Source organism: Siniperca chuatsi, linkage group LG4 (assembly GCF_020085105.1).
Source record: "Siniperca chuatsi isolate FFG_IHB_CAS linkage group LG4, ASM2008510v1, whole genome shotgun sequence".
Classification (NCBI taxonomy): domain Eukaryota; kingdom Metazoa; phylum Chordata; class Actinopteri; order Centrarchiformes; family Sinipercidae; genus Siniperca; species Siniperca chuatsi.
The window spans coordinates 15,765,333-15,782,476 of record NC_058045.1 but is presented as its reverse complement, the minus strand read 5'-3'; the positions used below and the strand labels follow the sequence as shown (position 1 = coordinate 15,782,476).

Sequence of the window (17,144 nt, the reverse complement as noted above, 5' to 3'; positions counted from 1 at the left end):
ACCATTATGTTAAATATAGTTTTTTATTCTACTTGCCAGTGGTCCTCGGAAAATATATATTTTGGTAAAATGGAAGTCTGATTTTTTTCCACTTACACTGGATTAACAAGCTTACATCCACCTGTACTTCATCAAGATTGACTAATATGTCAAGCCAATGTCATAGTCTAGGACATTTATAGTCAAAATCACAAAATTGCCTCAAAGGGCTTTACATTCTGTACAACTTATGTCACCCTCTGTCTTTAGACCCTTTATTTGGTTAAGAAAATTGGAGAAAAAAAGTGAAGAAACCTCAGGAAGAGCAAGAGGGGATGGATCCCTCTTACAGGACAGACAGACATGCAATAAGTGTCATATGTAGAGCATACAGAAGACAGAAGAAACAGAATGGCAATATTAAGCAAGAAAAGTACAATAATACTAATACATCTGCAGCTTTCAAGAAGATCACACTTTATTTAATTTACTTATTGTAAATTGTTATCTATGTTTTCTGAAAGGGGCTGAGTGGAATGTTTTATTGTTTTTTATGGGGGGGGGGGGGGTGAGTAAGATGAGATGAGTAAATATTAGAAACACCTTTCAGTATGATGCAATACAGTCAAACAGCAGCACAAACTACATTCTCCAAAGTGATCATACAGTTGAATCAACACATCTCTAAAACAGTTTCAACAAAAAACATTATAACATTATAACCTTCATGAACTTAGGATTTATTGCAGGACTGACTGCTGTGTTGGACTGCATTAGTTTTAGGTGTACTTAATAAACTGGCAAGTGTATTATCTCATACTCTTATACTGACTGTACTGGAAATGTTATTTCTTCACCAACTAATACATATTGGCCAAAATAACGTGTGGGATAAGATGCTAAAACAAATTATAATTCATATCTTTCTTGGACACAGAGTGCCTGTGAAGAAGCACAACTTTGGCCTAAAGTGCTGGATTCAGCCTTCCAATAGGCTAATATGATGATAGATGTAGGCATGATAGACAGGCACGCGCTTCATCTTTTAAGCACTATTTGACCAGTTTCACCAAAAACAAGTCAGAAGTCAATGTTATATTTAAATGTCGACTCCCATATTCACAGGAATGATCCTAGCACTTTTATTCATGTCATAAATAACAGACTGACAGTGTAGTTGTGTTCTGTTTGGCGTATTTCTATACCTGAGCCCCTCCTCTCCTCAGTCTGGTCGCCGGAGGTTGATGTCACTGGCAGAGGGAGTCTTCAGGACAGGACTCAACCAGGCAGAGCTGGTCAGGGAAACACTCAAGATCCACTGAGAGGAGAAAAAAGTGGGCGATGTTGCAGCTAGGATCTTGTTTATGGACAGTGTGGGAAGGCTGTTGATACAGTCCAGAGGGCTTGTAGGTATTTTCAAGCTGAAAGGTTGAGGTAGCCTCATCGCTGCAGTATTTTTAGATCACTTCTGAAAAGGAATACAAAAATGTCGTCTCCAAGTCCGGGCAAGAGGCGAATGGATACCGACGTGGTGAAACTGTATCCTTTCCAGAACATAATCAAGCCTAAATAGGCACGTCTTGTTTTATAACAATTGTCAGCTCTGTAATGTTGATTAATTACATAATTTGTTCCCGGCGGCTGTTCTAAGGATGTATATTATGTGGCTACTAGCTATGTGTGGTTAATAGATTTTGTGTAAAGTGTGTACCGTTAACGCTAAAGACTTTGATGTTAATGGGTAGCTAGCTTTGTGTCTAACGTTAGATTCTGCGGTTTGGCTAACGTCAGCTAGCTCACTGGTAAGTTAGCAGAATGGCGAGGAAGCTACACGTATAACGTTATTTGTGTGAACTCACTTGCCTGTTAGCCAGCGTTAGCTTGCTAATACATTAGCTTGTTTGTACCAATCGAGATTTAGCAACGGAATCTGTCGCAACATATAACGTTGGCTGTGTTCGCTTTGAACATTGTTAGCCTTAGCTTGGAGACGAGAAGTTAGCCTGTTAGACAATAATATGCAGGTCTCACCGGACTGACAACACAATGTGAAGGATTAGCGAGGACTTTTTTACAGTTTGGAAACGCTTCTTCGGAAAAACACATTTATTTTTTCGTGATTTTGTAACGTTAATGTCAAGCTAGCTAGATGTGTAGCATGCTATCACCAACAGAGAACAGTCGATGTAGCCTAACAGAGACGATCTTTGACAATTGCAAAGTCGACAGCTAACTAAGGGTATATTAATTAACGTTAGAGAACAGAAAAAGAGATTTGGACCTTTTTTTAAATTGTTGCCCAAATACAAAAAAATCATGCAAATTTGAGATAAGCAAAGCATAAATAGTATTCATAGTGAATAAGTCGCGGTTGGTGTATTTACCACAAATTATACAGTAAAAAAAATTATGAAGCCTAAATAAGCTGAAATAATTTTATCTTAGTTTAACCATGCTAAAAGAAAAATAATAATGGATGTATTATCCTTTTTAATTAATTTTTTTTCTCAATAACATTACTCTCTGAGGTGTAATGTCACATTGTTTTAATTTGTCTACTGCTGACTACTGGCATCGTCTTCTTGTAATAAGTAATCGTCGAATGTCTATTTTAGTATTATTGCTAATTATTTGCAGTTATCAGCTGAAGTTTGCATGAAAGGATTTCTGACAGCGTGAGCTGAATTGTTTTGTTTTTGTCCTGCAGCTAGATGCTGCTCTCTGATTGGTCAGCCTGTTACCATCCGGAACACGGTAGAGGGCAGGGCTTCACACACAGCTGATCGAGGAACAACAAGCGTGCTGCACGGGGCACATGCAAGGATGGGGGCTGGGAACATCCAGTCCATGGCAGGGGACAGGGGGGGCTACACACTATACTGAAGCTGAGTGGGTGAACATGTTGTTTTCACCTCAACAGAACTAGGGTCTTCAAAACAGACAGACAACTAGTGCTGAAACAATTAGTTGATTAATTGATTAGTCGATTAATAGAAAATTCATCGGCAACAGTTATGATAATCGTTCAAGTCATGAAGTCAGCTTTTGTTTCTTTGTTTTGTAAACTGCTCAGACAAAACAAGCAATTTGAAGACATCACCTTGGTCTCTGGGATTTTCTGACATTTTATAGACTAATAGGTTAATCAAAACACTTATTGAAATGCTAATTGAGAATGACAATAATCATTAGTTGCACCCCTACTAGTGAGTATAGCTTTAGTCCTTTATAATTGAGTATGTTAAGATTACATTGGTTTTTTTAAACCTTTTACCTCTGATGCTAATAGTGAATAAGAATTATGTTAATATGCAGAGTATTTAAATTTCAAGGTTTTTTTAAAAAGTTGTTAGAAAGTTTGAGTTAAAACTTGTTTAGATTTTAATCACAGTCAGTTTGAAAATAGAAAATTTGACCTAATACACCCAAACATGTATTTGGGAGGGATTTATAAAGTTTTATCAGTGTTGATTCAATGATTCACTTCAATGTAACACTTCCTTTTATTCCTGAAATGTACATATTTTTATTTAATCTATATAATAACCAGTCATTGAACCTATTATTAATTAATTAATTATGCTTGTGATGTTAACCCCCACTTGAGGCTGTTGGTAAGAGCCACATGTAACATGCTCAAGTGCAGGCATGTTTAGTGATGCCCAGGTAAAATGGTATTCTTTAATGGGTTTATGTACTTTTGAGTATATAAAGGCAGTGCTGCATGGTGATAGTAACATAGTACATTTTTACCACAGGCACGATCACCAACGTACAGTCATGTCTATAAAGATGCAAACAAAATGCAAAAAAAAATGAAATAAGATTGTTTTTTTATTATTACTATTGTTTTATTTCATTGACATCATTATAAAATATAGATGAGAAAGCCAAGAATAGACAGTGAGAGCCACTAAGGAAAAACATGTTAGGATCCGTCAGTTCTTCTGTTGTGGATATTGTTTCAGCAGTTCCCAATCCTGAGTGTAGCAGCACTGTTTAACAGGAGATGCCACACAAAGTTTTATGTTTTGGCTTTAAATCAGATATGTTAGACTGAACCACTGTGTCAGAGCACAGTTGCTTCTGGCCTGCTGCCGCAGCTGTCATTCCTGCTGTTTTACTTTATCAGTGTTTGTCCAACACATGTAGATCAGGTTTGACCAAATGGATTGTCACGTGGTCTACTGTAGGTCAGTAGATTTAGTAAATGTGTAGTTTAATTGCACAGATGGAATTAGAGCAGACAAACTCAATGTTATGTACCAATTGGGTAAAAAAAATAAACAGCTCTTCTCTTTGTATCAGAAGCTATCATCAGTGCTGATAAATCACAGTGCACCGTGAGCTATTGTCAAAATAAAGGTTTTCCCTTGTGTAGTTACATTATTTTTGAGTGAGCATATGCTTGGGTGTCTATGGATAACCCTTGGGGAAAGGCGTAAGAGAGAGAGATGCACATTTTTACTCCACAAGTCTACTTCTAAAACAGGTTTTATTTATAGGACCCGTTGCCTTAGATTGCATTTAGATTGCAAGAGCAGCTGTTCTGTCTTCTTGTCAGTGGTTTGCAAACCTTTTTCTATTGAGTGACTGAGCTTTTTAATCCATCTTCTCTGCTAGATTTTACAGTTCTTTTGCCTCCTGACAGTTATGTAATCAAGCTATGAAGCGTGATTATTTGTGCTCCAGCAGTTTGGCTAAATTAGCATCCGTACGTTACCTTGGTTAGATTGTCGGGCTAGAGATGACAGAAGGATTTATGACAGGATGATGAAACAGGGTGTGACAGTTTCTTGTGGGTTTTTCTCCTCCATCTGCCATTGTGTCAGACTCACACAGACGTTGACTGAATATGTTCAACCTTTCTGTGTTGCCTTCAGACAGTTGACTCTGTCTCATGTCTCTTGTTGTCACCACACGCTGTGATTATGACACATCTTCCCCACCCAAGTCACCTACCATCTTTTCTAGCTGTCGTTACCTGCAAAACAGATGAAAGTTCCCATCAGTCTGAAGGCAGCCCATTTCTGCTTAATACACTGAGCCTCATAATGTTTGATAGTTGGTAGACCCTCCACTGATGTCTGTGCAATCAGTATTTTCCCTTTTTTTATAGCGAATAATAATCTGTGGTGATTAACTTATCAGCCAAAGCACTTTCATGATGTTGTTTGCTCATCTGTAGTCTACTCTTTGGTTGTTAACTTTTCTACTGTAAGATTGACAGCTATCTTCATGTTTGATAAGTTGTTATTCCGTGCTGAGTGTGAGGTTTTTTTTTGTTGTTAAGGAGACCTGTCTGTTGGTTGAATTTGTCTGACACTGCAGTATTGATCTCACTGCCATGGCTCATGTTCCTATGTTTGACCTCTGCCCAGAGTGACCAACCTCAAATTTACAGAGAGCAGCTCAGCCTGTTTTGGAATCGTTTTTATTGAACATGTGTGTGATATTGTTTGAATTATCTGCCTCTCCTGTTGCTTGTTTTTCGGGTATACCTTTTTCCTTAACGAGCTGTCAGCATTGAGAGCAAGCATGAGGTCACCATCCTCAGTGGACTCAATGAGTTTGTGGTCAAGTTCCACGGACCACCTGGAAGTAAGAGCCTCCTGAAATTTACCCATTTTCCCATTGATTCTCCCTCTCATTGACCAGCATTTCACCAGTGTACTGTAAATTTAATCAGCAACGAATCAGTTTTCCTTGTAAGTTAAAACATTCATTTTAACATCCTGGATAATACTATTTTGTGTGACACTGTTTTAGTTTGGGAATGTGTTTCAGTCGATTTATCTATCGTTTCTTTCCAGCTGCGTATGAAGGAGGCGTGTGGAAGGTCCGAGTGGACCTACCAGATAAGTACCCCTTCAAATCACCATCAATAGGTATGAAAGTGTTGTGGTGAAGCCTTGAAAGCTCCATATTAAATGGTATTCTACAATGATTAAAACCTGCTGCTTCTTTATTTAACAGGATTCATGAATAAAATCTTTCATCCCAACATTGATGAAGCGTAAGTAGGCCCACAGTATTTTAGACATCATTCTGCAGTGCTTAATGCTTATTTAATCAGTCAACATGGCAAAGAGTGAATAGATTTTTATGGCAGCAACCTGAGAGTTGCATACAAATAATTTCATAATTGTAAATGTTGCCTGAAGCATATCCTCATGTTTAGCACATTAGAAATGATTCATACTATGCAGGAAAAGCTGCTGTTTTGTTTCTTGTTCAGGTCACCTCTGCTTTGCTTTGACAACCTCTGCTAGGTTATTATGTTGTGCTCAGTGTTTTTAATATTTTTCAGGTCAGGAACAGTGTGTCTAGATGTCATTAACCAGACATGGACAGCTCTCTACGGTAGGTCACAGCCACAGCTTGCGTCAGTTAAACTGACTGACAATAATAGTCAATAAAAAGACACACAGAGCGAGCAGCTTATACCTCTACAGTGCAGCTTTGGGCACAGCATCTCGGTTTAATCGGCTTACACTTTAGTGATAATGGCTGCCTGTATTGAGGTCATGCATTGAGCACTGATAGATAAGAAGGTCCTGTGCCTGAGAGGACTCTTGACAGAGAGTGGGGTGAACACACTCACCTGGAAGGGATAGTTTCTGTTGTTCAAGTGAGCGTTACAATGAATGTAAAACTCCTATCAATAGTGCCCAGATTTAGGGTTACATTTGAGTCTTTAGGCCTTTAACAGATGCTTGAACTCATAGTTCATAGCTATTTCAACAGTACATCAGCGTTTAAAATAGATGTTTTAAACCCTTTGGACTTAATGGCAAAGGGTGCATTTGTTTTAAAATTTAAAACAATCAGTGTTTAAAAGAGGGAGTGGTCTGAGAATGTATCACAGATTGTATCAGAGCTGAGAGACAGCTAAGTTTATCTATTCTTGCTTTTGATCCACAGCTTTGTTTGTTTTTTAGACATGTGTATGTAAAAACACCCTGATAAGTATTTGTGTGTTTTGCGGGGGCGGTGTGACACTGGTGTGATAAGCAGTTAGCACAGATAATAATCTTTAGCTATAATGACAAACAGACACAACAGTTGGAAAAATGGAAGAATACAGTTAGTAACCTTGTTTGAACCTTGATTGAAGTAGCATTATGGTTTTGTTTAGGTGTTATTGAAACCAGAACATCACAATATTGAATATAGTGAGTCTCAACATGATATTTAATTGATGTTTATCCTTAAAAAAATCCAGTACTTGTTAAATTATGAATCTGAAAGTTGTTTTAGGCTGACAGACAGACACGCTCAACTGCAGCTGACGGCAAATTCAGATACACAAAAAGCCCAAAATGGTTGTGACATCTTTAGAACGCCTCAAAGAAACAGCAAAACAGATGATGTACTTTCAAAATAATTTTCATGTAATAATAATTGGTGAGATGATAGCTTCTGTGAAATGTGCCCAATCAGCGTGGTTAGATGTTAATGTGTTTCTATTTTTCAATAGAAATAGTTCAATTTGAATTAAATATTTCGTTACAAGAGTGACCTCTAGTGGATTGTGTTGTAGCTACACACACGATGGAATGACTCGGTGTTGGGAGTAATGAGAGCTCATCCAGCTTGCTGATATCTATCTGTAGCTTTGTTGTTCTCTGTACTGACTCATCTTTCTCCCCACATCCACTAGACCTCACCAACATCTTTGAGTCGTTCCTTCCTCAGCTGCTCGCCTACCCCAACCCCATCGACCCTCTGAACGGGGACGCAGCTGCCATGTACCTGCACCGGCCAGAGGATTATAAACACAAGATCAAAGGTAGGGCACCAGTGTCTTACACTGAAAACATGTATATAGTTATTGTAGGTATCCCTGTTTTTCTCAACATATCTGCATTTGGGGAATATAAAATTTTGATCTTGTGCACTCCCAGAATGCAACTGTGATTTTGTAAGGAGCTATTTAATCATATCGTCATAAACCATGTCAGACATGATTGCAACTTGCAATCAAAATACAGCCTGTATTTCCAATAGTTTAGGGGTTTCTGTCACATGACGAGTCAAACATAAAACAGACATTATTATTATTATTAATACTGCACAAGGTGTGTGTGCATGTGAATATTAATGGAAACAGGTTATATTTGAACAAAACTAGAAGTTTTACTCATTTTTAACCAGTAGATATTATTTAATGAGGACCAGACTTGGTGAAAACATCAGGTGACAAAACTATCTCAACTCAAGGTCCACATACTCGCTTGTTCTGGAGCTTTCGACTGTAGCCCAAAAAACAGCCAAATGTAGCGCATTTCCAGAAAATCTGCAGAAGAAAATGTGAATTAATGTGCGTTTCCATCCACTACTGTTGTGCAAATATTAGGAGTTGGTTCATCGAGATAAACAGTTGTTGGCGCTAATTCTCTAGTCGGGTGCCATTAAACCATTGCAGAAGAAGAGGCCGCAATGAGATGATGTCATTAAAAGAGCGCCAGTCAAACCTGAAGAAGCTTGAGTGATGTTTAAGTCCCATGCTTCATGTACGTCATAATTTATTAACTGTTTCCACGTATTCACTTTGTCGCATTTTATTTTTATCGATACACCAACTTTTCCACTTCAGCCAGATGTAAAAACTTGAGTTGAGATAGTTTTGTAAACTGGTAAAAAAATGTTTTTTTTTTTCAAATGCTGTAAACTGTGACTACAGAGCTGAAATGACTCTGTCATCTGTCTGGCTTCCTCCTTGTGTGTCTTTCTCAGAGTACATCCAGAAGTATGCCACAGAGGAGGCTCTAAAGGAGCAGGAGGAGGGAGGGGGTGACTCCTCTTCCGAGAGCTCCATGTCAGACTTTTCGGAGGACGAGGCTCAGGACATGGAGTTGTAGTGAAGGGGGGGAGATCCCGTCCCCTTCACCTCACAACAGACTGTCATTTCCTAAAGAGCAGAAACTCAGTACTATATTCATATTTAAACAAGACATTTTTTTACAGCAACACAAGGATTTGTATTGCTACACAAGGATTTGCAGTGTGATATTGCAGAATATGAACCCTTACTTAGGAATTTATAACCACCTGCCCTTCGCCCTCCTCTTCGCCCCGAGAGCCTGTTTAGATCAGAAAGGAGTGCATCATTTATTTCCATCTCTAGTGGCTTCAGTCAAGGCTTTCACACTGTTTGAAGTCCAGCCTGAGCAGTGAGACCAACGCAGGAGGAGGACTGACATAACATGCTGAAGTTAGTTTTTTTCTTATCTTTATTCAACATTTTACCAACAGAGGACTGCAGGATGACAATCCACGGTTTCTGAGCGGTGTCAGCTTCAAACGAGGGTGGATTCGCATTTTTGTGTCACCTTTCATTCTTTGGACACTGCTGCCCCGAGGAGTTGCCATTACAATCATCACTTCCAGGGAGCTGAAGACTAGAAGGACACAGTGCCTTCGCGTGTTCACCGTGTGCAGACTGGTGTGACTGCAGACGGCCTCTCTGACAGGACCGCCCTCGGTGCAACCCTGCTGACACGTCACACACCATCAAACAACCAATGCTTCAACCAAGACAACACCACAGCGTGTGTTTGTGTGTTTGTGTGCATGCATGAATGTAATCCAGGGAGAATCATGGCGTATTGATAATCTCTGTTGTACTGACTCCTGATGCTCAGCAGAAATCAGGAGAAGGTTTACAGTCCTGATCCTTCTCCTCTTCAGCACCCATCTCCTCCTCCTCCTCTCCGTTTTAGGAAAGTGTTTGAGTATCTTTGTATATTGTGGCATGACCCAGAAGTAAAGTTGTGTAGGGCTTTGTGGAGCTGTAACACCGTAGACATGGGGAGGACGCCTGTGTGCAGGACCTCTGTGAGCCAGGGCGGGTTTGGTGGGGTTTATCCAGGTCCTTGTTGAATTGTTGAACTTCTTAACTTTGCCTATTGCTTGTGTTGAACTATAATAGGTGTTTGACTTGCGTAGGGATAGTTAGCTGTTTTTTGGTTTTTTTTGCGGGTGGTGAATCCTATCATAATGTATGGTTTAATACTTATATAACACACTAGTTTAAAGACTTATTGTCCTGTAAAGATAAGGAGTTAATACATCTTTGTCTGTGGGATGACTCTTTGTTGAATCAAATCCTCCAAAGACATGTTACACCCCTGCTCCCCCTTCTTATGCAAATGTGTCCATAAAAGATGATTTACGTTATCAGACAGAAGTGCTCTTTGTTTCAGCTATTCAACACTGTCGCATTTACTGTTTTATGCTGTTGATGGTCTGTTGTTTTCCAAATGGTGGGACCAAAATCTAATGGATCTACAAGCTTAGTTTCATATCTAGGAAGGAAATCCTCTTCACACTGGAAGAGTTTACACCGAGGTTAAGTGAGAAGATAAGTGAATAATGTTCCTCAAAGTGTCAAACTCTTGAGTGGCCATCTCAGATTAGTTCAAACTTAAATTCAGGCACAGGTTTCTTCTTCTTCAGAGGACAGTTTAAAAGCTTGTGTCCTGGTTGTGCGGAGGAGGCGTTACAAGAGCACTGACAGTTAACTGTTAAATTTTATGATGGCACGCTGGCCTGTGTTTTAGCCCGGGCTTGAAGCCTGATATATGATTGTAACATGCACTCATCCCATTGCAGATTAGTTTGTATAATGTTATTTCTGGAAGGAAACAAAAATTAGAATCTTACTTTACTGCCGTCAAAATGGGCTTTTTCTTGTTTGGAGAAAAATGGATTAGAATCAAAAATTGAATTAATAATCCCTTTATCATTTTTTAAAAGTAATATCAGGATCTCTTCCATGGTGTCTTGCAAGAGGGTTTACTTTCATTTAAGAATTAACATAGGTTGGTAAAACTAGCATGTCACAGTTTTTTTGACATGGCATAAACAATGTATCTGTTAAATAGTTAAAGTGGCTCTAATTAGCCTTTAACCAAATATATGTTGGTGTAGGTCTTAGGACGACATGGTGTCACAGTCAGTTGTCATTTGCAACACTGTCCAGCCTTGTTGTTTGTTATTATCTGGATTCATCAGTGTATTATGTATTTTTTTATTAATGACATATATTTGATGCCTATAATTTGTTTGAATGTTTTTATTTTTATCTTTTAAGCCCAAGTCGAGATTCCTGATTTTTAAAAAGCAAAAAATGAATAAATGTGCTTCCCTTGTAACTTGAAGAAGGAAATAAACAACACAAAAATATATGAACTATGTCAGTAGTTTGCTTGTGTATATGGCATGCTGGTAGATTGCCTCAGGTGGTAAGAAATGACTGTGTCTTTGCCATTTATTCTCAAGATTTCCATTTTATTCAAATTAGTTATTCAAATTGTCTGATTTGTTGAACCTAATTTTCACAGGGTTTGGGACTAGTCACACATGTAATGTATTTAAAGTCATGTGCTCCGGCAAAATGGTGTTATTCTGGGAAAAGATCACACTGACTGAATGATTATAACATCTGTCTCTCCTCCGTCCACTAGATGGCAGTCCTGCCTGCCTGTCTTGTAGACTGTAGAAGTCTTTGATCTGTCTGAATGAGGAGGTCCAATAACAAAGTTAGACAAGTTTTAGATAAACCTTCATTTATGATTCATTTTTTGAAGACCCCCAATTCATTCAATAAAATTAAAGGTGGTTGAATTCCATTTAGCTGCTTCAGTTTCACCGTCCTGGTATCGTGCATGCTGGCTCATACGGTCTCACTAGTCATAATAAAAGTGAAAATGCTCACGGTAAGTCAAAATTTTGAAATTATGATTCACCATCTAATAATTTAGATTTAGTAAGTCAACATTTTGACATTTTATCTCGTGATTGTGACGTACTACCTCATAAGTGTCACTTACATAAGCATTTTATTTAAAATCCTGCCTAACTTTCCATCATTTTTTTCTTTTCCTGACGGAAGGATTAGATTTCTACTGGTTTCAGATATGGATCCTCTTAAATAAGCGAATGAATGAAGGTGGTCCTCGTGCATGTTGAGACGCAGGAGTATGACGCCCTTCAACAGGCCGAAAGTAGCTTATAATGATCTTATGAAATATTCATTGTCATGTGGCCGCGCAGCCTCTTTCTGAGCACATCCAGGTTTCTTGTTTCAGCATCAGTTTAATTTGGCTGGAGTGTAACGCCACACTCAGTGACGCAGTTTAGGATGTGACCATTGTGGTTATTTTATAGAGAAACTTATTCTTTATAGGTTCAAAAAGTAGTTTAAATGTAATAGTTGTGATATGAAAATTAAAAAGTATTTTTGGAGTACTGGCTCCTGTATGAGAGTGATAACTAGTTTTCCCTCATACAGACTGTTTTCCTTGCTGTCCTCCAGCTCAGATTATAAGGGAGGGGGGATGAGAAAAATCTCAGAAAATGTATTTTAAAGAATGATTTTAACGCTGTTAATGCAGCATTTTATGGTTGAGGTATTTTTTAATGTAACAGGGGGAGTACAGTTAATTTTGGGGTTATAGGCACCTGGAGCGTGGAGCTACTTTTTAAGAAGATCAGAAATACTGAATAATAATCGAGAAAATCGAGTAATTACTAGTTTATAATATAGAGATATAATATGTACTAAAGTTATTTCAGAGTAACGCGAGCAGCAGCAGCGCTGTGCAGAGGGCGGTGAGACGCTGCTGGCCGGCTGCGCATCCTTCATAATGTATGGAAAGGACAAAGGCTGCACGGGTGGATTTCAGCGTCAACTTTGAAAGAGCCGTAACCCAAACCCGTCCTATCCTACTCTGACGGATTCACATCAGCTGAAAGAATGATGTCGCTTTTTCCACCTGCAATCTGTCTAATGATCACCGACAGCAGGTAAATGAGCCATAGAGGGACCTTTGGGTGCCCGTATATAACGAGGAGCAGAGGAGGCCTGGTCTCGGAGAAACTTTTGGTCCCGTGCAGGGACGGGACAGAGCGGAGCTTCAGGCCTAGCTGCAGCAGGGTGCCACACCCGGTGGATGCTGGTAGGTCTGCTGTCTGGTGGCAAACATCAGGGTTTTATTATGTAGCATGTAAAGTGTTGAGTGAGCAGGGTAAAAGAAAGCTAAGAGTTAGAGTTCACCAATTTTTGCGTCTGACATATCCTAAATCGTGATTATATTAAGTTTTCATCATTGCGAGGCATCACTCTGCTTTATTTCAGGCTTGTATGGCTAGTGTAGTATTACATTAACTTTAATTACTTTATTTTCGTGTGACCATAATCCTGATTTTGTTTGAAGTATACCAAACTAATTTAGGCAGCATTAAATTTACCAATCAGTCGGCTTTTCAGAGTACATCATCATCGTCCCCGCAGTGCGCGTCCTGTGCGTAAAAGGCGCAGAGGAAATGTGCTGCAGGCCTGCCTATAGAAGCAGCAGAAGGAGAGGGAGGAGGGCGGCGTGGATTACTATACTGCCAGTGGGTTAAGATGCTTACCAACTAATTACCTGTCCACTAAAATCCCCAGTCATACAGCCCAAACAAGCAGGGAGCTGCGAGGGACGGAGAGATGGAGAGTAAAGTGACACAGCGTTGACCAGCGGGCTGAATAAGTACCAAAGTACCACCAGCCCAGTTCATCCAGCTGAAGACCACCACTGGGCTATTTTCTCATCTTTGATATGATTAAATGACTGTCTGTAGTTATTCCACTGCTGGATGCTTTTGGAGCCTCAACAAAGACGTTTCGTCTTGTCTTTTTATAACTAAAGTGTTGTTGTGTGCATTGAGGATAATGGATCATCTTTAGAAGGTAAGAATCAGCCCCATACTGGATATCAAAAAACAAATCCACAGACCTCTGCAATATATGTGGCAAGATCCTGCTCAACGTTTTGGTAAATGCATGCACTCCCTTCCAAAATGAGAGTAATCTGGCTGCTACTGACACCTTATGTTATTACAAGAGTGTGTAAATTAAGAAGTAGGTTTTTATGACCTCTAGGCAGGCTGATAGTCATCACAAGGCAAACAAATAGCCCTCAAAAACTGTACAGTTGCTCTTTCAAAATGATGAGTTCATACGTGCTTCTGTTTTCTGTGAAAGAGCTTCAGACTATTCCATGTTTCATAATGTAAACATTTGAAGATTTCAAAGGAAGAGGCAATTACACAAGGTGTGGTGGATTTATCCTCCACTGCATCCTTAATTATACTAGGAAATGACTTTGTTGTCATGCAACTAAACGCAGCAACTTCAGAAGTCTGTCTATGCTCTCTCTCTCTCTCTCTCTCTCTCTCTCTCTCTCTCTCGCGCTTTTTACTCTATTGATCTCTCCCGGAAACGGGAAGATGAGCCCTGCTTTGGGACCCATTTGGAGCATCTCAAAAATCACTTAGCACATCATCCCTTACAGCCAGAATCAATCTGAGCAGCAGACCTGCTCCTCCAGCAGGATCAGGAGGGAGCTCATGGAGGCCAGAAATGTCCCAAAATTACTAAAGCCAACAATAATCCTATGACAACTTTTAAAAGTACATGCTAATTTCTGTGGAGATTTTCTAAAAGAAACTGGGTGAATTGGGGAGTAAGCACCACAGGCTTGTCTGTCCCGGTAGCAGATGGCATGGCCGGATTTAGGTTGCTCCCCATCTTGTGTGGTGGACAAAACAGAGAGGAGGGAAGGATGCCATTGATTCTGATACAGTCTGCTTATTTCCACTCTGCACAGGACTGTAAAGACAAGACTCCCCAAACTTCAGCAGAAGTTTTACATGCAGACATAAGAGTTGAACCTTAATGTGGGACTACACTTATATCTCCTCCTGTTCTGTGTATGGCACTGGTAGAATTCACTGTCACAGCACACTATCAGTGAATTACCATAGGGCCATAAACAGAGTAGAGACAGAACCACACTGCCTGTGTCCGTGTCCCCATCTGATTTAAATGTGAAACCTGCAGGCAGGTCATCTCTTAACTAAGTGAAACTTCCCATCTTCTTTGCCCATTTTGGCACTAGCACATTTTTGCTTTGTTTCTCGTTGCTTGAGCAATCATGTGTAGTGCCAATATAGGACAAGACAGACACTCAGCTGTAAATATTCTGGCATGTCCTGTGTTTTTCTGTTATCTTTGTGAGAGAGAAACATATAGACAGGAGGGGGGGAGGGACGGGGAAAAAGAACTATGGATCTGATTGATTACTCCGTCCCTCTCAGATATCACTGGTTGCCATGGAGGCTCGTGCTCTGTCTCTGAGACGCTGTCCCATGTAACCTGAACCCTACTCACCACACAGATCTGGTGGCCGTGACGGGTGCACTCTCCCACAGTGTTTGGCAATGGTAGAACTCACTCTGGTGGGCTGGAAGGATCCGGTGGTTCTAGACTTGCCAACAACTGACTGAGAGCTTTTACCTGCCCTCCACCGTCCCCAGGACTCATCACAGGAAGAGGATTATTTTATGTTTAGGAATGTGTGTTAGACAGGTCAAAGCTGTCATTTTATTCACCAGTACAGGCCTGGGTGTTACAAAAGTGGGTTACATGGGTGGCAGGTTGAGGGTGAGGGCGTGATTGTTGGGTGTGTGAGTGACTGCAGGCGGAGCAGTGAGGGGTTCAAATTTGACCATCCCCCTGAGCGTTCTTGCAGTCTCAGAACACCATAGAAACTCTGCAAGGACACAAGAAGTTTGCCATTTCTGAGAGGAATAACCAGAAAACAAGCCACATACAGAAAGTCCACGAAGACTGCTGGTTAGGAAAATCCCCAGAGATTATAAATCCTCTTTGTCCTGCCTCTCTCCTCCCTCAGATGTATGACGTCCCCTCTGGGTCATCTTTGGTCTCACTTAGCTGATCATGACATCAATCCCTAAGTGTAATCGTCGACCTCAAACACTGAAGGTATGAACCAAAAGAGATTTTTGACCACTGGGAACATACCCCATAAATCCATACACAGGCCATTAAGCAGTGAGCTGACATTCATCTACCCCGGTCAATAAATCAATCATGTTCATGTGTTTGGCTGTGCAGCTGAAGGCCTGTAGGTGTAAATCCTCAGTGTTGGTGTTAGCAGCAGCAGCAGCAGCAGCAGTTTAGGGTGCAACCTGATCCTGCTCAGTCACGAAAGATCATGTTAGTGTTGCGTCAAAACATTAAACCCCAGACACTTTGGAAAATGCTCTATGATAAACTCCTCTTATTTGTGTTATATTACACACATGAATTTCTTAAGCCTGATTCTGACTGTTTTAGGCCTAAAACATATTAAAATAAAGATATTTTGTATTTCTCCACATAATTCAACTCAACTGCATTGTGGGGAAGGCTTTGAAACAGAATTTAGACAACCGTGTATATAAAATTTGTGGATATATTAACATTTTTCAACATATTTCAACAGTTACATTAATATAGAAAATTCAGAAAAAGGAAAGAAGACCTCAGTATTTCTAAAATCTTGGCTTCAGCCCTGGAACTTTATTTTACATTCTAGTAAACAAGCCAAGGTTTCCAAAGATGCTAAATATTTCTGGCAGAATTACAGTAAAATGTGTATAAAATGATGCACTAAAACATGTACAATTTGTCTGTTGATGTAATGCTGCCTTTAAAGTTGTATCTTATCTTGGATTTAAATATTTCACTTATAAGTATGACAGCTTAACTGAAGCAGATGTAGAATACACTGTATGTGATTCAAGTGTAACGGTGTGGATTTTAGGGAACTTCAAGGGGAATATTAAGAGCCTTATGTTTTGAGTGGTTAAAGTATGAAAATAAAGAAAGAGGTGGTGCCCAGGGGGAAGACAGAAAGGAGTGATGGAGGATAGATGGAGAAAAAGACAAGAGTCTGTGTCCATTATTTATCATAAATTAGCTGCAATTCTCACTAAAGTACAGTATATTTCAAACCAAGACAAAACACATCACTTGTAGTACAGCTGATATATGTTCATCATATTTCAGGATGAACGCTGTGAGAGTCCATTATGGCCGACTGCAGAGGATGTGAGGTTAAGTAGTGCCAGCGGACGCAAAGAGAGGAAGGAGTGAGGCCAACACGCATCTGACAGCTGGTACGAGTGATTAGACAATGTAGTGATACAGGGAAGGCTTCAAAGCTCTTTAGGGAGAATCCCTAACAGGGAGGAGGCAAGGACACACACACACACATACATCCTTGTACTTTTATCTTTGTGAGGACCGTCCTCACTTTCCAAAAATGTCC

At 39.8% G+C, this 17,144-nt stretch overlaps 1 protein-coding gene and 1 long non-coding RNA gene across 3 annotated transcripts in view; both read left to right on the top strand.

Moving 5' to 3' along the window:
* The first annotated feature begins 1,208 nt into the window (after positions 1-1,208).
* Positions 1,209-11,171, top strand: LOC122875130 (ubiquitin-conjugating enzyme E2 H-like). 2 transcript variants are annotated; one of them, XM_044193953.1, is made up of 7 exons: positions 1,209-1,518; positions 5,504-5,580; positions 5,793-5,867; positions 5,956-5,995; positions 6,290-6,342; positions 7,643-7,771; positions 8,719-11,171. In XM_044193953.1, the coding sequence occupies exons 1-7, from the start codon at positions 1,466-1,468 to the stop codon at positions 8,841-8,843; spliced, it is 552 nt and encodes a 183-aa protein (XP_044049888.1). In that variant the 5' UTR covers positions 1,209-1,465; the 3' UTR covers positions 8,844-11,171. The 2 variants fall into 2 exon arrangements, with proteins under 2 accessions (XP_044049888.1, XP_044049890.1); XM_044193955.1 differs by lacking the exons at positions 1,209-1,518; positions 5,504-5,580 and adding an exon at positions 5,607-5,687.
* A 2,285-nt stretch (positions 11,172-13,456) lies between these two features.
* LOC122875353 overlaps positions 13,457-17,144 on the top strand; it is a 5,369-nt gene continuing 1,681 nt past the window's right edge. Inside the window, exons 1-3 of the long non-coding RNA XR_006377809.1 lie at positions 13,457-13,717; positions 15,723-15,814; positions 16,883-17,144. The exon at positions 16,883-17,144 is cut by the window's right edge and continues 1,681 nt beyond it. This is a non-coding gene — a long non-coding RNA (uncharacterized LOC122875353). The remainder of the gene's footprint in view (positions 13,718-15,722; positions 15,815-16,882) is intronic.